The 21,322-nt window shown below is 40.8% G+C and overlaps 1 protein-coding gene across 3 annotated transcripts in view; it reads left to right on the forward strand.

Moving 5' to 3' along the window:
• Positions 1-16,803, forward strand: part of LOC109194179 (alpha-2-macroglobulin-like protein 1) — a 32,922-nt gene extending 16,119 nt beyond the window's left edge. Inside the window, exons 13-36 of one of the 3 annotated variants that reach the window (XM_019357191.2) lie at positions 120-183; positions 278-423; positions 814-963; positions 1,790-1,933; positions 2,040-2,142; positions 2,239-2,386; positions 2,683-2,908; positions 3,409-3,535; positions 5,362-5,483; positions 5,555-5,606; positions 5,817-5,900; positions 8,212-8,388; positions 8,639-8,714; positions 9,658-9,814; positions 10,094-10,168; positions 12,557-12,719; positions 12,790-12,977; positions 14,901-15,113; positions 15,743-15,867; positions 15,978-16,068; positions 16,157-16,225; positions 16,307-16,412; positions 16,573-16,617; positions 16,723-16,803. In XM_019357191.2, coding sequence (XP_019212736.1) covers positions 120-183; positions 278-423; positions 814-963; positions 1,790-1,933; positions 2,040-2,142; positions 2,239-2,386; positions 2,683-2,908; positions 3,409-3,535; positions 5,362-5,483; positions 5,555-5,606; positions 5,817-5,900; positions 8,212-8,388; positions 8,639-8,714; positions 9,658-9,814; positions 10,094-10,168; positions 12,557-12,719; positions 12,790-12,977; positions 14,901-15,113; positions 15,743-15,867; positions 15,978-16,068; positions 16,157-16,225; positions 16,307-16,412; positions 16,573-16,610 — 2,844 coding nt within the window. In that variant the 3' untranslated portion in view covers positions 16,611-16,617; positions 16,723-16,803. Of the gene's footprint in view, positions 1-119; positions 184-277; positions 424-813; positions 964-1,789; positions 1,934-2,039; positions 2,143-2,238; positions 2,387-2,682; positions 2,909-3,408; positions 3,536-5,361; positions 5,484-5,554; positions 5,607-5,816; positions 5,901-8,211; positions 8,389-8,638; positions 8,715-9,657; positions 9,815-10,093; positions 10,169-12,556; positions 12,720-12,789; positions 12,978-13,182; positions 13,244-14,900; positions 15,114-15,742; positions 15,868-15,977; positions 16,069-16,156; positions 16,226-16,306; positions 16,413-16,572; positions 16,618-16,722 lie in introns of those variants that run through there. The other 2 variants (XM_025906096.1, XM_019357192.2) reach the window with 2 other exon arrangements.
• The last annotated feature ends 4,519 nt before the right edge of the window (positions 16,804-21,322 follow it).

The raw sequence follows: 21,322 nt of genomic DNA on the forward strand, positions 1-21,322 counted from the left end.
AAAAAATAATAAAAAAAAACACTGAATGAGGTGGTGTGTCAAAACTTTTAACTGGTAGTGATGTCCACAGATATCAGTGCTAGTTCAGTCTTGTTTTTTAAATGATTTCTATCTTCCAGGTGTTGTCCAGAGGAGCTGTCACCATGCAAGGACAAACACAGGTTCAAGTGCAAGACAGATCGGGTAAAATTCCCATATTTCCACATATGCCACAGCCAAGCATGGACTTTGGCCTGTTTTGTTGATCTGTGGATGTATGTATGGACCTTTGTTTCAGTGAATGAGGGCCAGGTGAACTTTCAGTTTAGAGTGTCTCCTGAGATGTCACCAGAGTTCCAGCTTGTGGCTTATGCTGTCCTGCCAAGTGAGGATGTAATTGCCCACAGTGCCAACTTCTCTACTGAAAAATGCTTCAGCAACAAGGTGAGTGTAATTCTAGAGGTGTGCTGTGTGTTTGGTGTCATTTGTCTGCAGTCAAATTCAAATCAAAGTCATCTCCAGTTGGCTAAATCACGTGAGGATTTATAGCATCAGTAAATGGACTGGTTGTTCCACAGCTGTTTTCTACTCTACCTGAGGACTCAAAGTGCTTTATACCACCTCATTCGCTCACTACCATTTATACAAGCACTTTTTTCAATGATGATGCAAGTCCTTTCTATCTAACACTGACACAGATTCATACAGTGTGCAGCTTGGGCTACAGCCATCCCACTGGTACTTATGATTTGTCACTCACCACAATGAACAGCACATTTAGCCAGCAGTGAGTGGGGACTCATCACAGTAACATCTACGAGTGTTTTGTGTCAGGTGTCAGTGGAGTTTTCACCGTCTTCAGCCATCCCAGGTGAAGAGACCAACATGCAGGTGACGGCCCTGCCACGTTCTCTGTGTGGTGTGAGCGCCATCGACAAGAGCGTTCTCATCAAGGAGCCTGGGAAGACTCTGGATGCAGATAAGGTAACTGCTGATATTAACACCAGTGAGATGGACACATCCCTTATTTCCAGAGCCCGTAGTGTTGTGAGTTACCAACAGCTCACGCCTTCGCTCTGGTACTTGTGTCCTGATAAGTATTCTTTGGGCAGTCCTGCATTCAACTGTTTTAAACAGTAATAATATATAATACAAGGTTACATATGCATGTGTGGTTAAATGTATGTTTCAGGATCACTTGTTGCTCATGTGGTTGCAGACAGCAATATTTTAATCTTATAAAATTAATTCCTTTTGGGCAAATTAATATTTCAGCATGGAGATAAATCCAGGATCATGACTTTTTTTTTAGCAAATAATTCAACCATGTAACAATCTGTAAGTGTATCACCTGCCAGTCAGTGTCTGCTTTACTTGAGAAGAATTTAACTTTGCATCAAAACTTCTCAAATACGTGAGTATTTGTTGATGTTAAACATACAGCAAAACCTGGAAAAAGTGAGACTTAGTGAGGTAAAGGAGCTACAGAGACAGTTTCAAATGGAGAAGACTTACTGTAGCCATATAGGTCAGTAAGAACAATGTGGTGTTTATAGTAAAATTGTAGAACTGCTGTAAAATTTGGTAAACAGATACTTCAACTATAACACCTCACATCTGCGGACACTTACTGCTAACTTGATCATTTTAAGTCTTCTTAGATAATCAGCAATTGATTTAAGCCTAATCTGTACTCGTATTTACACCAGTACTACATGTAACAGTTAAAAAAAATATGTGGATCAAATGTGACCGGGCAGGCAAGCAAAAAATGTTTGGAAGTTTTGTTGAACTGCACTTTTCTTTTCAGATATTTGACTTGCTCCCACTCAAGAAATCCTCAGGTATCCCATATGAGGTTCGAGATGCTGCAGAATGCCTTAATGTGAGACCAAAAAGATATGTTTTGCCGTACCCCAGTCAAGAGCAAAATGACGCCTATGCAGTTTTCCAGGTAAAATACATGTATACCTGTGAGTCAGTCAAACATAATGTAAATGCAATAGTTTTTGTTGTTGCACAGGTTTTTGCTGATCTTTGTCTGCTGCTGAAATATCTAGAAAGTCGGACTGAAGATGGCGACAAACTTGGTTTTTCGATTGCCTTCATGCCTCAAGTTCAAAGGAAAATTTTACCATGATGGCTCTCATCTTGTCTCCTACGGTGAATCATTCGCTTGTTTGTGTTGTGTCTGGCTATACAGTTTGCTTTGTATTTACCAAAAAGAAAACAGGCAATTATTTTTCTTTTTTTATTCAGGTATTGGTTCGAGGTTAAGTCCCCGGGTTAGAGATTATCACGTACATGGACTAAGTAGTCTGGGATCTGCTGGGCAGCTTCCTCCACCAATAGAGACAGCTCGCTCTTTCTTCCCTGAGACTTGGATCTGGGATCTGGTGGAAGTTGGGTAAGTATCTGTTGTGAAGAGATCTGATGCATATTCCATTTTTAAAAAGTATATACGATCACATTTAGAAACCCATGTGAACTTTCTGCTGTGTCTTTGCACACATGAATAACATGAAAATAGAATAATTGTGAGTTTTTTCTTCAGCAGCGCGGAGCTCTTTTGCTTTGTCAATGCAACATATACAAGCAATTCACACTGCAGGATGTAACTGTACTGTTATACAAGTAATTTACAGACATACAAACATGTTTTATAATGTTATAGAATATGTTTGTGTGTATCTGCTACTTCAGAGACGATGGAAAAAGGGGCGTGTCCCTGACTGTCCCAGACACCATCACCACCTGGGAGACGGAGGCTTTCTGTTTGTCCTCTCAGGGTTTTGGTTTGGCTCCTCGTAAAGAAATGAAAGTCTTCCAACCTTTCTTCCTTGAACTCACCATGCCCTACTCTATCATCCGGGGGGAGCACTTTGAACTGAAGGCGACTGTCTTTAACTACCTGACCAGCTGCATCATGGTAATGAATGATTAAAGTGTTTAAATACATTTCTGTTCATAGCCAAGGAAAACCATACTGAAAACATTACTTTCTAAGCAAAATTTATATAGAAAAGATTTTTTCTTTGGCAATGTAATTATACAGGATACAGGCCGTTCTTGAAGGGCCCCTGCTCACCAACACCTACAAGCTCACCTGCAAGCACAGACAACAGGATCGCCCAATCACATGTCTTTACACAACCAACCCTCCTCTACCTTTCTTTGTGCGCTCATGCACCTTGTAGAACAGAGTTTAGTGTGGAAGCTGTAAGAAAATAGATGGAGGGAAACGATTAGGAAGGGCATGTTTAAAGTAACCAAGTAAAATAAAGGCTACTTTCAGCATGAGTTCATAAAAGCAAACTTGTGCATTCATTTAGATGCTTAAAAAATGTGTTCACATTTGAACTCAGTTTTAAATGTTGCCGTGAGATTGTTGAACTAGTTTAAAATATACCGTCTGTGTTCCTCGTACAGGTTACTGTCACTCCTGGGCCGTCCTCAGATTACACCCTCAAGCCTCTCTCTGGTGATCTGTACACATCCTGTTTGTGTGCCAACGAGCGCAAGACCCTCAGGTGGACCATGATCCCAACAGCCTTAGGTGAGAATCAGGCTTTGGTCCTCAACACTGCCAGGAAACCGTGTGTGGCAGACTGAGTACACATCCTGTTTATGTGCCAACGAGCACAGTTGCAAATTGAGGTAAAGCAAGACTATAAACCCCTGTGTTGGGAGTGGGGCAGAAAGAATTATTAGCTGTGTCTCAATTCCTAGGCCGCATCCTTTAGAGGACCCGGCCTTCGCGGTTTACGTGGGTCGGGTCTTTAGAAGGTCGGGTAGACCAGAAGTGCGAGGCTGTGAAATTGGACAGTTTAGCCTTCAGATTTGCATCACTGCTGTCTCGGTGGGGTTTAATAAACTCAGCTGTGTGCTCCTTGCTATCTAAAATATAACAGGACACTGGAGTAAATTCTCGACTATCTCACATTTCTGTTCAATCAGTTTTCTGTTTGACGTTTATTCAGCTGTGTGAAAACTATAACTTTAATCTCAGCCAAACCGATTTACTCGGGAACAAATAAAACACTGAAAAAAGCCAAACAGTAACATTTTTGATTTATCTAAGTGACTTGTATATCATAATAATGGATTGCATTTATATAGCGCTTTTCTAGGCACCCAAAGCGCTTTGCAATTCCACTATTCATTCACTCTCACATTCATACACTGGTGGAGGCAAGCTACAGTTGTAGCCACAGCTGCCCTGGGGCAGACTGACAGAAGCACCATCGGCCCCTCTGGCCAACACCAGTAGGGTAAAGTGTCTTGCCCAAGGACACAACGACCAGGACAGAGAGAGCAGGGGGATCGAACCGGCAGCCTTACGGTTACAGATGAGCTTCCCAATCCCCTGAGCCACGGTTTCTGATCATGTCTAACCTGAGTAGCCAAAGCTTGGTCGCGCTTTGAATTCTGGGATACGGTGGGCCACGAAGGACACACCCGACCCATCCTTCAAATCTGGGGAAATGAAGGATGCATTTGTCGCCACATTTGGAGCAGCCTTTGAATTTGGACAGCCTTCAGCGTGTAGCTGTGACGTAATCGGCCTTCAAATGCGGCCTCAGGAGGATGTGGCCCCTGAATTGGGACACAGCTGTTGGGTCTGCAAGGTCTAGATTTCACACTTCTATCCTTCCAGTCTGAGGGTAGAAGCTGCCTCCATCCTCATGGTTTACTTAATGCAGCTGTTTTAACTAATTATAAATCATTTTGTAACCTGCCTTTCAATTCTCATCAATTATTTCCATTATGTATGCGTCCCTTGGACAGTATATATAATGATATATAATACAAAAGACTGCTTGCAGTTTCATTGCCATCCCAATGATTTATATCTTAATCGGTTAGTGAAGTCAGAAGCAACAGATGATGTATTATTGTAGGGTCTACCTTACAATACAAAGCACCTTGAGGCGACTGTTGTTGTGATTTAGCGCAGTATGAATAAAACGGAATTGAATCAGTTACTTAGCTACAGGCATGTGTTAAGGATGACCTGCAGTTTTCTAAATTGAGCCAAATTGACATTATTGTATGTGGCCCTAAAAGTGTCGTCTCTGACGAGATACTTTTTATGACTTACATTACCTCAGCCTCCAGCAGGACCCTGAAATTATTTTGGACTATTTATTTTCTAGCTCATGTTTTTCACACCTGATGCTGTAAAATTTTCAGTTAGACGTTATCTTTGATTTAGAACCAACATTAAATCTAGAGATCTAGTTTTAGATCTAGTGTAATCACAGTTAACTGTCTTCTTTTGTCCCAACGCATTTCCTTCTAGTTTCTAGAAAATCTGTAAAATAACCTCAGGAAGCTTTATTTTAATGAGATAAAGAAGGTGACCTGTGTTGCTGTTGTTAGGGGCTGTGAATGTGACTGTGTCTGCTGAGGCCGTAGCGTCCCATGTGTCATGTGATAATGAGGTTGTGAGCGTACCGGACAGAGGTCGCATCGACGTTGTCACCAAATCTCTCATTGTAAAGGTCAGTACCATAAATACAAGACGAGAAAAACATTTTTAATTTTCACTCATTTTAAAGATAATTTTCTTCAGGCTGAGGGAACTGAGATGACAAAGACGTACAACGGGCTTCTTTGTCCAAAAGGTCAGTATGATTTCCATCAGTTACAAAGTTTAAATAAAGAAATGACCTAAATGCTGAAAGTTAGCAGTGGAGTGCACTGTGTACATAAAATGTGCCAAATTTTCATCCAGCACTTAAACAAAATGTAATGATATGTGCTGAAGATCAGGCCACCTGGTGACTTTGAACAGTAACTCTGTTGTAAACATGACTTCCTGATTCTGTACACAGGAAACACACCGATAGAGGAAGCAGAGATACATCTGCCTGAGAATGTGATTGAAGGATCTGCCCGCACTTCTGTATCAGTCCTGGGTAAACCTCATGATTTCATCTCAATGAATTTTGATTCAGCCAAATAAAAATATGGCAAGTTAAAGCTTTGATAAAAAGACAAATAATAAATTACTAAAACAACAGAAAATAAAAGAGACATCATGTTCAAGTAAAAGTAAAAACCGTATTCAGCTTTTAAAAGATGATTTCATTTATAAATAGAAAAAAGCAACCCACATCTTCCTGGCCTTATGTGAATTTTTTTTATTTATTTTTTTTATTTAACCTTTATTTAACCAGGAATGTCCCGCTGAGATCAAAAACCTCTTTTTCAAGGGAGTCCTGGCCAAGAGGCAGCACATTTCCAAACAAATACATACGAACAAACAAAGTTAAAAATTACACAAAACAATTACACATTATTGAGGCAGTCTGTAGGCTTTAAAATAAATGGACCCCAAAAATCAAAAGGCTGGTTGTGCCATTCTTTGCAGGAAGAACTGCAGTCTAGCTTTTGTCATAAGTGTTTTTTGAAATGCTGTGGAGGAGCTTTGGCCCAGTCACACCAGAGGGTTTTCCAGCGTAATCGTTCTGGTCATGCAGAATCATGTCAGTAGGATTTAAGTCCATATTTTGACTTGGCCACTTTCAGGCGTTCTGGATCATTTTCCATCTTAATAGCACAAGTTTGAGATTCAAGGCACAAACTGATAGCTGGACATTCTCCTGGTAGAGAGTTCTTCCTCCAGGTCGTGGCATGCTACTGAAACAGCAGAGGCATGATTTAACACTGGGCACCAGCTACCTTAACCAGACTCCTCCGTCGCTAACCACCTGAACCCAATGCCGCACCCCTCCCTGCAGCTGAGCCACAGACCACCCTACGCCACATAGCCCCAGGGCATCACACTGCTACCACCACTGTTGGTATGATGTTCTTTCTATGAAATGATGCAACAAAACTCAAAACTTTTTCCCTTCAGTCCATATAATATTCTCCCAAATATCTTGTGGAGCATGGAGATGTTTTTTTGGCAAATGTGAGATAAGCTTTTGTGTTCTTTTTGGTCAGCAGTGGTTTTGTCCATGAATGCTGTTTTTGCCCCGTCTCCTTTGTAGTGTTGTATCGTAAACTCTGACCTTTACAGAGTAAGGCAAGGCCTTCAGTTCTGGGTGTTGTTGGGATTCGCTTGACTTTTTTGGTGAGTTGTAGATGTGCTTATGGATTAATGTCGGCCACATCTTTTCAAGTTTTCTCAGTTTGTGGATAATGGGTTCCAACATGGTGCACTGGCGCTCCAAAGCTGTAGAAATTGTTTTTTAACCCTGTCCAAAGTAAGTAAGTAAGTAAAATTTTATTTATATAGCACATTTCTAGATAAAAGATCACAAAGTGCTTCACAAGGTATAAAACAAAAACAGTCCAAAGTTAATAAAATGCAATTCTAAAAAGATGTGTTTTTAGCTGTTTTTTAAAAGTAATCACTGAGTCTGCAGATCTTAAGTTCTGAGGAAGAGAGTTCCACAGTCTGGCGGCCACAGTGGCAAAAGCTCTACCACCCTTGGTTTTCAGCCTAGTATGCTGAATAACAAGTAGGCCCTGATCACAAGACCTCAGGGACCTACTAGGGGCATAGGGCTGTAAAAGTTCAATGATGTAGGCTGGTGCTTGTCCTTGAAGAGCTTTAAATGTCAGAACCAGTATCTTAAAATGGACTCTGAATTCAACGGGGAGCCAGTGCAGCTGTATAAGCAACGGTGTCACATGAGAGTATTTAGATGTTCTTGTCAGAAGCCTAGATTCCTGATAGACGATTTCACAAATGTTGAAAGAGGACCAAGAGCATTCATTATGTTAGGTAAATGTCTGTCTGGAGCACATACAAGGACTTCAGTCTTTTCTTCATTAAGTTGGAGGAAGTTGTCAGCCATCCAACCTTTGATGGTTTCTAAGCACACATTTAGAATCTGCAGCTTAGAAACTGATAGATCTCAAGACTTCTTGCCTATTTTTGAATTTTTTAAAATCATGGCAACGACGTGTTTCTTTTCGACATCTTTTAGCTTGCTTCCCTTTGTCAAACAGATTGTACTTGAGTGATTTCTTGATCCAGCAGGTGTGACCTTAATCAGGCCTGGGTCTGGTTGGTGAAATGAAACTCAGTCTTCTCAGAAATATTTGGTTAATCACAGTCAATCTACAATTTTCAGTTTGGATGTTTTTTCGCTCAGCAAATGAAATCATCATTTAAAATTGCATATTGAAATTATTCAGGTTATCTCTGCCCAATAATACAAAGTTGTTTTACTCTAGTTTTGTTAGTTTTAGTGAATCAGTGTTTTTGATCAGGTGTCATCCTCGGCCGGGCTCTGAAGAACCTGGATGGATTGCTGCGGATGCCGCATGGATGTGGGGAGCAGAACATGGCTCTCCTGGCCCCCAACATCTACATCCTCCACTACCTGAAAGGCACACAGCAGCTCACCGAAGCCATCATGGAAAAAGCTACTAACTTCCTCACCAGTGGCAAGTTTTTATTGTTTCCTCTAAGAAGGAAATCATTTTAATCACTTCAACACACATGGTTCAAGAAACAAGCCGACATGAGGCAGAACATTAGCCACAGTTTTTGGTCAAATGTGTCATTTTCCTCATCTGTCAGCCATAGTCATAGAATTTCTCAAATCTTGATGTACACATGCAGATCCATAAACAAATGGAGTCCAATCATCACCATAGCAACAATGTCTTGATCATTGTGTCTCTGTTGTTACAGGATACCAAAGACAGCTCAACTACAAAAGTGACGACGGTGCTTACACCACATTTGGAACAGGACCAGGAAACACTTGGTGAGAACATCACTGATCAATTATGTCCTACATAAATCAGAACGGTTACACTGGTTTTTAAATATCCCACCAAACAGAAGACGTTTCTCAAAGTTAGACATGTTTATGCTATTAATATAATAGTCAACCTCTAATAATTAAAATAATTCACAATTTAGCATAATTACCTTTAGTCCTTTGACTCCCCTAACATTAAAAATAACTTTTGGTTAATACTGTGTAATTTAGTAGGGAGGAGTATTAGGGCCACAGTAAAAAAGTCAAAATTTAGAGATTAAAGTTGTAATTCTATTATTTATTTATTTATTTTTTTCAAATAAAGCCAAAATGCTATTTCGATAATAAAGTCGTAATACTGTTTTTTGTAAAAAGTCAAATTCAATTCTAAGAAAACAGTTGAAATGATTACGGTTGTTGTTTCAAACTACCACAGCTGCTATACCCTGTAGATTGTGTAGATGACTCAGTGAAATAAACCAGTCGTCTTGTGATACAGTATAGATGCTTTTTATTCCACGAGCATGTAATCATCGGTATCCTCGCATGTGTCCATTACCAGCCATTTCATTATATACTAATCTCCATCTGACCACATACAGATTTCTGTACCACTTTCTGCTTTTTAATGCACTTATACTTACTGCCACACTGTTTTTATTTGCTAAAAGGGACATCGGTTCCTTCCTTGTTACTAAAACTGATTATGAAGTACGATTTCCCTAATTCAGAGGGTATAGCAACCGTGGCAGTTTGCCCTGGAACAACTGTAATCTTCTTGCTTTTTTCTCAAAATACATTTTCAAATGTAATCTTGAAATTTCAACTTTATTTTCAAAATGATCAGTATTTTTCTCTTAATGTGACTTTACATCCAAACACCAAGCCGAACATTTCCATTGTTGTAAGATGTGTAAGTGTTTTTTTTTTTTCTTCTTTTTGCCAGGCTGACTGCGTTTGTGGTAAGAGGTTTTGCCAAAGCTCAGTCTTTCATCTATATTGATCCCAGAACGATCGAAGAGTCTAAGACCTGGCTGGAACATAAACAACAAGAAACTGGCTGTTTTGAAAAGTCTGGGGAACTCTTCAACAACAGAATGAAGGTAACGTGTAGACTGTGGAAATAGCCTCCAGTGTGGAAGCACTTTAACAATTTTATTAATAATTTCATTCATACATGGAAAACAGTGTATTAAACACTGTAAAAGCATTGAACATGGACCAAGACATTCATTTTGACACTTGCTCCATAGAACTGCGAGTCACAATCCTTAATCAAAGATGACACTAAAACCATATGCAGCTGAAAATCATTTTCATGATGTCATATCCCTGAATGTTGTTGGTGCTTTGATGATGTCTATGATGCCTTCTGTTGACAGGGTGGTGTATCTGATGAAGTGACTCTCAGTGCGTACGTTACTGCTGCCTTCTTGGAAATGAATATATCCCAACATGTGAGTAGACTCAAAGAATATCGAGCTATTTAAACAAAAATTGAACATAGAGTTAGCCCTACTGAGCCATGGAGTTAAGCTTAGCCAGCAGTCTCAGTGTCTTATTTTACTGTCCCCCCTTCCCCTCTGTATTCTCTCTTTCTTTCTTTTTCTTTCTCCCTTTCAGTATAATTGTCTGTCCAATTTGTAACAACTTAAAATAAAATAAAATAAACAAACAATGATAATATAAATTAATCAAGTGGAACAATATGGCATTGGCATATTTTCTCCACTTGAAAAAAATCCATTGGGCATCTTTCCTGGGCTTTGGACAACAATTCTGACTGCTACAGTACCAAACGGGACAGGCAAAAACAAAAAAGCAGCAGTCCCTACAGATAAGCTGGTCTCACTAACAGCCAGGATCACCAGATGACACAGCTCACCTTTGCTATTTCTTTTGGCATTTTTATATGGAGCATGCATTAAGCTATTTAAGTTTCACAGTTCCTCTGCAAGTCATTTGGTGCACGGCTGCTGACTTATTGCAGGTGCCTCGGTTGGCTCCATCGAAAATAATTTTCTGTATGTCATTCCACCCATTCCCATTTTTCCCATGTACTCTCTAAACTGTTGTGTCAAAATAAAGGCTGAAATGCCATTGATGACACGTTTTTTAAAACTTCCATAAATTTTAGTCACAATATTTCCATTGGATTCATATCAAAAACCAGCACTTGTCAAACAATTCGGGGTCTGAGTGTGCCATGATGTGTCGACCTATGGAACCAGCACCCTAGTGCAGTCTGGATCACCTCTCTGTCTCAAAAGTCCTAATCTCTAATCTTATGGGTTTTACTCAGGAAGCAGTAAAGAACTTGGGTGGAGTGTAATGGGTGAGGAGACTCTCTCAGTTCTAACTGCCTCCATCCAAATGTCTACCTTGTGTGTCTCTAATAAAAACAGGCGACCTGAGCAGCCTTGCAGGCCTGGTGTTCATTGGCCACTTCTTGACCAGTGCACTTGGTACAACTTCCCCCTAGACCACTGCACTTGGTACAACTTCCCCCTAGACCCCTGCACTTGGTATAACTTCCCCCTAGACCAGTGCACTTGGTATAACTTCCCTCTAGACCAGTGCACTTGGTATAACTTCCCCCTAGACCAGTGCACTTGGTATAACTTCCCTCTAGACCAGTGCACTTGGTATAACTTCCCCCTAGACCAGATAACTTCCCTCTAGACCAGTGCACTTGGTATAACTTCCCTCTAGACCAGTGCACTTGGTATAACTTCCCCCTAGACCAGATAACTTCCCTCTAGACCAGTGCACTTGGTATAACTTCCCTCTAGACCAGTGCACTTGGTATAACTTCCCCCTAGACCAGTGCACTTGGTATAACTTCCCCCTAGACCAGTGCACTTGGTATAACTTCCCTCTAGACCAGTGCACTTGGTATAACTTCCCTCTAGACCAGTGCACTTGGTATAACTTCCCTCTAGACCAGTGCACTTGGTATAACTTCCCCCTAGACCAGTGCACTTGGTATAACTTCCCCCTAGACCAGTGCACTTGGTATAACTTCCCCCTAGACCAGTGCACTTGGTATAACTTCCCTCTAGACCACTGCACTTGGTATAACTTCCCCCTAGACCAGTGCACTTGGTATAACTTCCCCCTAGACCAGTGCACTTGGTATAACTTCCCCCTAGACCAGTGCACTTGGTATAACTTCCCTCTAGACCCCTGCACTTTGTATAACTGTGTACAACTTCCCTCAGCTGGGACAACCACATTTACTCAGGGCCTTCTTGATGTGCTGTTCTTCTGCCTCCCTGGCCGCTGTGTCAGTGGGGATGGTGTTCGCTCTGTGTTGTAGCGTCCTGATGACACCCAGTTTGTGCTCCAGTGGATGATGAGAGTCAAACCTTAAATACTGATCCGTATGTGTAGGTTTACGGTATTCATCAGCTTTTAGATGTCCCCCATTACTGACGGAAATCTCTCGGTCTAAGAAGGCTAACCTGCCACTTTTCATATCCTCCCTGGTGAATTTGATGTGTTGGTCCACCGAGTTAATGTGATCCGTGAAATGTGGTACATCCTGAGATTTGATTTTCACCCAGGTGTCATCCACATACCTGAACTCTCACCAGCAAGTACTTTTATCACCACCCAACCTGTACAGTGTTTTTTTTTATATCTCTTTGCTTGATCTATACTTTCCTGTAATTGCTTTGTTTTACGACAGCTCACACTCTGTATTATCACGCTGATGTTTTGAGTCACTAAATCAGTAATACTACCTCCTTTTGTTCTCATACTGGGTTTAATGGAAGAAGACTTCTGTTTGTGCACGTCCATTAATTTCTTTACCTGAAGTGTTTTCTTTTGATCTTTTAAAGGATCCTGTGATGAACAAGAGCCTGGCTTGTCTCAAGGAGTCTATCAGTGACCTGAGCAACACCTACACTACAGCTCTGCTGGCCTATGTGTTCACTCTGGCAGGAGACGTGGAGACCCGCGCTCACCTTCTGCAGCACTTAGACACAGTTGCAGTGAGGGAAGGTGAGTCATCCTTTAGCAGGACATCATTCAGGCTTTATTAGCATAACTGTGACTGTTATTGTGTTTGTAGGAGGTTTCCTCTACTGGTCTCAGACAGCAGCAGAAAAATCAGCCTCCCTGTCAGTGGAGATCAGTTCTTATGTGCTGTTGGCCAAACTCAGCGTCTCCCCAACTGCTGAGGATCTGGCATATGCCTCTGGTATTATGAGGTGGCTGACTGGGCAGCAGAACTATTACGGAGGCTTCTCCTCCACTCAGGTACTACGCCACCTGAACAGCATGAAGCTAATGTTTGAGTTCATATACAATCTTGGACCAAATCAGAAGAAATGATTCTGAAGCTTTCATGTTGTTGCTTTTCTCTCAGATATGCAGACTTGTTTTAGCAGGCAGGGATGTTTTTATTCTTTTTTTTTTTACAATATGAAATTTACTTTGGTCTAAAAATGTGTTGTTTTAACAGAACAGCCTTCTGTGCACCAACTACACGTAACAGCCTGTAAATAACAGCTCATCTGCAGTCTGTAAGTTTATACCTGTGATTTCTCTACTTTGTTTCTCTGAGATCATCTCTGTTAAACACATTTAACCTGTTTTAATGTTTTTTTAACCAGGAAGTGAAAGTTAGAAACTCTTTTGTGAGAGTGTGTTGAAGTAACACAGGCAGTTTTACCTTAATGTCTATTACACTCAACACTATGTAATATGGAGTCCTGGAATCCCATTAAAGCCGTCCTCAAGCAGAAGAGGAGGGCCTTCAAATCCAGAGACAAAGAGGAGTTGAAAAGGGTGCAGAGAGAGTTGAGGGGACTGATAAGGAATGGGAAGGACAGCTACAGGCAGAAGATGGAGAACCAGCTTCAGCAAAACAACGTTGGTGAAGTCTGGAGAGGCCTCAGAACCATCTCAGGCCACAAACATCAGAACTCTCTGCCTGGGAGGGATGTGAGGTGGGCAAATGAACTGAATCATTTCTTCAACAGATTTGATTCAGCCATGAGGCAGTCTCCAACATCGGCTGCAGACTCACCCACCCCCACTGCTGCTGCTCCTCCTCTGACACCTCAGACACTTCACACTTCCTCTATTCACCCTGCTCACTCCTCCCCACCCCCAACAACAGCATCCAATACACACTCAACACAAGGCTCCAGCCTGTCTCTCTCAACCACCCAGGTTAGGAGGGAACTGAGGAGGATTAATGGCAAGAAGGCAGCGGGCCCAGATGGCATCAGCTCAAGGGTCGTCAGGTGCTGCGCGGACCAACTGTGTGGTGTGATGGAGCACCTCTTCAACCTGAGCCTGAGGCTGGGAAGAGTCCCACAGCTCTGGAAAACCTCCTGTGTTGTTCCAGTGCCAAAGACTTCACGCCCCAAGGACCTCAACAGCTACAGGCCGGTGGCTCTGACATCCCACCTGATGAAGACCCTGGAGCGGCTGGTCCTGGCTCAGCTTCGGCACCTGGTGAGCTCATCACTGGACCCACCTCAGTTTGCCTACCAGCCTGGCATTGGAGCGGATGATGCCGTCATTCACCTCCTACATCGTTCCCTCGCTCACCTGGAGACCGCTGGGAGCACTGTGAGAATCATGTTCTTTGATTTCTCCAGTGCCTTCAACACTATTCTTCCCTCAGTTCTGAAGGACAAGCTGGAGAACTCTGGAGTGGACCATCACCTCACTACCTGGATTTTGGACTACCTCACCGACCGACTACAGTATGTGAGGACCCACGGCACCCACGGTGTGGGATGGAGAGATTTCGCAGGTCTTTCCACTGCTGTCAGACTCCACAACAAAGACTTTTGCAGCTGATCAAACCGTCACACGTGCAATAAGACTGCTATATGTGCAATTCTTCTTCTGACGAAGTTGTACTTTTGTATTTTCTTACTCAGTTGTATATAGCATTTGTATTTCTATTTTATTCTATTGTATATATTATTATATTCTATTCTATTTTATTCTATTGTATATAGTATTTTATTGTATTTTATTGCATTCCAGTGTTTTCTAATTTCTGCTACATAACTTTGCACTTTTGCTGTAACAAAACAAATTTCCCACCTGTGGGACTAATAAAGGTCATCTTATCTTATCTTATCTTATCTTATCTTATCTTATCTTATCTTACAAATGACAGCTGCTGTGTATGTTAACCAAAATGAATCCATCTTGTAGGACACAGTGGTGGCTCTTCAGGCTCTGGCTCTCTACTCCACTCTGGTGTTCAGTCCTGAAGGTTGGAGCACAGTGACAGTTCAGGCTCCCAGCAGTCAGCTGACATTTGATGTCAATCAGGGCAACAAACTGCTCTACCAGGAGGAGGCGCTGCAGGACGTGTCAGGAAAATACAGGCTGGAGGTGAAGGGCACTGCATGTGCTTCAGTGCAGGTCAGTGACAGCATCATGTGACCAGTTCCTGGTTGGTGACAAACAAAGGCTTTTTTTGTCCTTATAAAATGGTAAAGAAGATTAGCATTTTCAGATGTCATAAATGTGTTTTCATTCAATTCAATTCAATTTTATTGATATAGCGCCAAATCACAAAAACAGTCGCCTCAAGGCGTTTTATATTGTACAGTAGATCGTACAATAATAGATACAGAGAAAAACCCAACAATCATATGACCCCCTGTGAGCAAGCACGCGACAGTCGGAAGGAAAAACTCCCTTTTAACAGGAAGAAACCTAGTACAATTCTATTTTACACTAAATTAGAGAATTGAGCAAAAATTAATAAACTCACTTTCTGTCTGTATTAGAATCAGAGAAACTTTATTCATCTCAGAGGGAAACTGAGATGTGATAGCAGCAAATGCACAACAAACATCAATCACTCGTATAAAATGAGTGTAGAAACAGAGATATGACAGATAAATAATAAGATAAATAGATACATATAGGCATGAATATAAAAGGAAAAGTATGTGTGCAAATATATGTCGTGGTGTAGAAAAGTGACAGCAGGGTGGAGTGAGGTATGATTAATTCTGTGGACCTGACCCAAGTTTGTTTCTCAGATTTCTGTCCACTACAATATCCCGACACCTACTGATGTCACCACTCTCAGTGTGAAAGTACAACTAGAGGTCAACACCACCAGTGAATCTGCTAGACCTAAATTCAGTCTGAAAATACAATCGCTGTAAGTATGTGACAGGTTAGAGGAGCGCTCTTTACCAGTGTGGAGGAACTGCTGGTAGATGAAAAGCAAGTGTGCAAACAGGTCAGTATAATCACACTGTTCAAACACAGGTACAGTGGAAAGGAGAAAACTACAAACATGGTAATCCTGGATATCAAAATGCTCTCTGGATTTTCCCCAGACCCCGAGTCTTTGAAGAGTGTGAGTAATTAGACATGTTCTACCAGCAAGTGTGTCTCATGTGATAATTTGTGATGATAATAATAAAAATGATGTCATCTCCTCTCAGCTCAAACGTGGCCTCCTGGTGAGTCATGTTGAACAGAAGGAAGATCATGTTCTGGTGTACTTAGAGGAGGTAAGAGAAAGTCACTGTGGGGAACACCAGATGATGATCTTTGGTACAAACTGTGTCTGCAATTGTTTCTGTCTCGTCCAGTTATCAAAGGACACGCCCATCAACCACAGCTTAGACATCATCCAGGAGCTCACAGTGGACAACCTGAAGCCAGCCGTGGTCAAGATCTATGACTACTACCATACAAGTACAACTCTAGCTAAGCTTTACTCGAGCAGCACACTGACACACTTTGCTCTTCAGAGGATTCGTACATCATACTGAACAGTTCAGAAAATCTGATGTTTAAATGTGTTGGACACAGAGAAATTACACTTCAGTGTTTTTCTACCATATGTTTCTCTCAGGTGACCAGGCTGAGACCCAATACATGTTTGTCCCGTGAGCTGCAGGTAAGAAGCTGTAATAACACACAAGTACACCTTTCACACACATTTATTTAATTTTCAAAATTTCAATGAAAATTAAAGGACTAACTTTTATTCCTCGTCTCACAGTCTGAAGAAAGTGTGGTTGGTCCTGAGGTCATCGCTCAAGTTAAAACCTGCATTTTAATAAAGAGACTTTCTCTGCTCAAATGTTTGTATTTTTGTGTTAACAGCTCCAGTATTATTTAATGCTTCATTATCAAAATGCTTCATTTTTAATGATAATTGGAACGGAAAATACAGTGCTGTGAATGCAGCCCTCAGACTGGCCTCCGTTATGCCGTATTTCTATCTCAGCTCAGCTGTTGTGTGTTTTAGACAAAAACAAAATGCTGCAAGTCAACTTAGAGTGGGCAGAACATTAAAAAAGCAAAACGTGCTCTTGGAAGTCCTTCAGTAAAGGTTGCCTAGTGACATACACGGAAATAAGAGAAAGAAACATGAATGCCACTGTGTGTGTGTGTGTGTGTGTGTGTGTGTGTGTGTGCGCGCGCTGCTGATATGAGACATGCAGAGGTGTTTTTGGTTTGTACTAATCTTTGTGTAAAAATATGACTTAAAGGGTAAAACACTGGAACCTGCTTTGTCGAGTATAAAAAGGAAACAAACTGCATCCATTTATGCATCTTGGATCAGGATTCTCCTCCTCTCTCCAACACACCATGAAGTTCAGCTCAGTTCTGCTCCAATCTCATAAAGTACCAGAACAAGGAAGATGTGAGGCTCAGCTCTAAATGCTCAGAGTGAGGACTGAGTATAGACTGATGGGACAGAGCCAGCCTTTTAGCACTGCATGCACAGCTTTGAGTCATGAAGCTGTGACATGTTACGGGTCCGAAATTGAGGATGAGAGTAAAACAATGATGGTCCAGAAGAGGTCAATCAAACAATTGATTTTAATGAATGCACGCAGCGTGGAGAGGTGTAAACTGCAAAACAGTTGTACATCTCTACCCAAAATACACTCTAGATTGCTTTTATAACATCAGGGTATTGTAACGCCCCTTCTTGCGTTTACAAGCACATAATTTGCATGTACAGAACATTCATGTATTTTAAGAATTAAATGCAACATAGAGGTTCCTCCTTGTGGCATACTCTTAAGAATATGGTGATGATCTAAGGCCTTTGAGGTCACCATGGACTGGACATCCTTCCGTCACCTGTAACTAAGCAAACTCAAATACCACAAGAAGCTGAATACATTCAGGCCTTTGCTCAGCTACTATTTTACTATACCCATATACTCAGCATATGAGTTATGATACATATATATTTAACTCAATCATTTTAAAGTAGTTATAACTGCACCTGTAATAAACATGTTAATATTTGATTATGATAACCCCTATAATATAAATTATACCATAATGCCAGCAGCTTCAATAAACACTTTGATGAAATGATAATTAATGCAATGACAAAGATGATGGTTATATAAAATAATCCCTGTAATTCCACAATTCCCCCTTTTGACGTCTTCCAAAGACGTCACTACACCATTCCCAGGTCCACTACCTTCGCTCTGACCCTCTCTAGCCGCCCCCTGACTCAGCAAATCCGACAACAACCTCATGTCCTCTAGGTGGTCCGGCAATAAAACACCAGCCCCCACTTGAAAACACTTCATGCTTAGGTAATCTCCGCTCCTTTTCTGGGTCCTTCTCTAGTGGAAATCTTCTCCTGTAAGGGATAGAAAACAAACAACCTTTCTCTGCTACACCTTACTAACTTACTGTGTTCATCTCAGGTTCCTGTCATTATTCAAAGTTGGTTCACAATATCATATCAGGCAAAATCACAAACCCTACTCCCACGTCTACTTTGTTAAGCTCTTCAGCTAGACTCTGTACCGGTTTGCCAATCTGTGTGTACATGTCTCTACACTTTTAATGTCTAAATGCACATCTGGATGTATGTGCACTTGTGTGTCTATCTGCATCTATGAATCAATGATTTGTCAGATATAAGGCGTTAATGTGAGAAATGTTTCCTGACTATTAACTCCTGATACTCGAGGAACTTTCCTGTTTGCCGAACTTCCTAGGTTTGGCCTTTTACACTTTTACTAAAGAAATTTTAACAGAGCCCAAAGAGATTTTTATTTTACTCCTGTGCTTGACAGGTTAAGCGAAGCTGTTTTTGTTTTGTTTTGAAATTTTTCTCTTCTGTGTGTGTGTGTGTACATAAGTAAGAATATGATAATCAACATAAGATCCCTGGTTTGCAAATGATTTTCTGCCCCCGCTGCAGGGCAACATCATGTGGTGGTGAGTCTATGTTGGCTAGTTTAATGCAAATATGTAACAGTTGCTTCATTACATTGCCCACTCAGAGTTGCGCAGTTTCAAAGTATGTGGAGAATTCAATACACATTTCTTGGCTAATTATTTTCCCAATAAAAGTGAAATCACACATTGCATGTCTATATGTCATATTATTTATTTATTCTATCTTTATGTGTGTGACACGCTTTAGTTTATTAACACAACCCAAGTAAAATGCACACCATCCCCATGTCAGCCTAAATCTCCGCTAAAAAGCACACTTCAAAATTTTCTATCTGGATTTACGCCTCTTTTGGCCTCAAGCATATACATAACATGCAAAGGTTACTGTTAATGCCCGTTAGACAAGTTTCCATTATCTACAACATTTTGTTTCACCCGGCTCACCCTCACACATTTCCTGTTCACTTATTGCATATTTATCTTTAACACCTTTTACCTCAGTAGTTGCTAAGCAGAAACAAAGCAACCTGTGGTCCACCTTTACCCTGTAAAATAAACCCCTGTTATGATTGTGTCTGTAAGCATGTTTTGCATTCATTGATCACAGTCCCCGCCATTCCTGCAAGTTAGGAGCTGTAAAGTTGAAAGCTGCATCAAGTCCAGGCCTTTGGCCTGGCCTATATTTAAATCATGTGTGTTTGTAAGCGTGCATGCAATTAACCTGCTATGTTCTCATCTTCCCTCAACATGTATCACCTGGACACTCTCACCAGTGAAGCTTAAAACCCTTTTGGACGGAACATCAACTCTAAACAAGCACAGTTATGCATTGTGTATAAAATTAACTCAACCTCATGGTAACCTACCTAAGTACCTGTCTTAAGAGAGACCTCTGCACAGCTCAGACGCCAATTGCAAGAGCTCTCTAACATTAGAATCATCAACTGTGACTTATATAGTGTTATTTCGGTACTTTACACTTCACACATTTTGAACGTTGTTTATATGGGGAGTTCCTCTTTTTATGTCTATATTTATTAATATGCCTTGTGCACTAAAGCTTCCTGTTTTTCAGTCTGGCTGAGCACTTGTTTGTGAGTATAAACTGGCCTCTACAAGCCTTCATTAGCAGATACACATTACAAATACTTCATATATACAGAGAAAAACCCAATAATCCACATTTCACTATTTTGTTCTTTGGTTCAGATTTGGATTCTGTATTGTTCTTCATTTGTTATTATTTATGTTTAGATTGTTTATTGCTAATCTTGGTTTGTTGTTGTCTGTTTGGGAGCTGACATAGTCTCTATAAATGAACTTCTTTTGGTGGAGTAGCATCAGGAGAGAAGCTCCGGAGAGGCATCTTCCATGTTAAACACTAAAATATAACATAAGAGATCTTCTCAACGTGTTGTATATTTTAATATTTCCTTATTATTTTGTCATAAAATAAATCAACCAAATAACTTAAGCTGTGTGACAGCACCTTGCGTTTACGCCAGGCTGTGAACTGCCCTAAATCTACTTGCTACACCCCCTTTTCACCTAGTTTAATTTTTTTCAATCCTAATTTAAACTATTCCTGACTTCCCTCAATGCACACTGTAAAGTGTAAAAGATACAGTTAGCTTTCTCCTGGTAAAAGGTCCTACATTATTTTCTCGACCTTTGGAAACATTCTCTATCGAGTTAACCATTTCATTTTTCAAACTTAGGCCTGATTTCTTCGCCCCCTTTAACGGGTAGCGCATATCCGGTCTGAACACTGTGTTTGGGCAATTTACGAATTGTTGCAGGATTTCTATGTTATGTAAAGTTCCTCTCATCCCTTTTATGCTTCCATTATAACCTGTGTCTAACAAGCTTTTGATCTTCTTTGTAATATAAACAACTCGGTGTATTTGTGCTCTGTTCTTCTCCTTTCTCTCGTCTGATCATCTCAAGTACGTCCTGTACCAAATTTGCTTCCTCTTTTCAAGCCCCACATTTAATTACCAGCTCAAACATATTTGCCCTATATTGCTGTCTCGACGTGTTTCCTGTCAACTTAACAGAGTTATTCTCAGAACTCAGAAAGGTCACGTAGACATTTGCTTAGTAACCCTAAAAGAGCACCTTTCCTGTAGCTAATCGCATATATTAACACCCCCCTTTTTGTGACACATCTCATGTGTTACAAACTCAAAATCCTTCACTCAAGCTTAGGAAATTAAAAGAAAAAAGTTAGTCCTATCATATTAGGCATACATGCTCCGGAGCTTCAAACCTGTATTTAAGGAATGAAATCAAATTAATCATCATGTCAAATCTTTTCTTGGCTCCATCCACAGCCTGCATCCTTGAAACGTCCTAGAAACAAAAACCTGTGTGTTAACCAGAACATCACCTTTTATACTCAGTTTCTCCACTTCATCCAACCTGTAATATAAAAAAGT

This window comes from Oreochromis niloticus, linkage group LG3 (assembly GCF_001858045.2).
Source record: "Oreochromis niloticus isolate F11D_XX linkage group LG3, O_niloticus_UMD_NMBU, whole genome shotgun sequence".
Classification (NCBI taxonomy): domain Eukaryota; kingdom Metazoa; phylum Chordata; class Actinopteri; order Cichliformes; family Cichlidae; genus Oreochromis; species Oreochromis niloticus.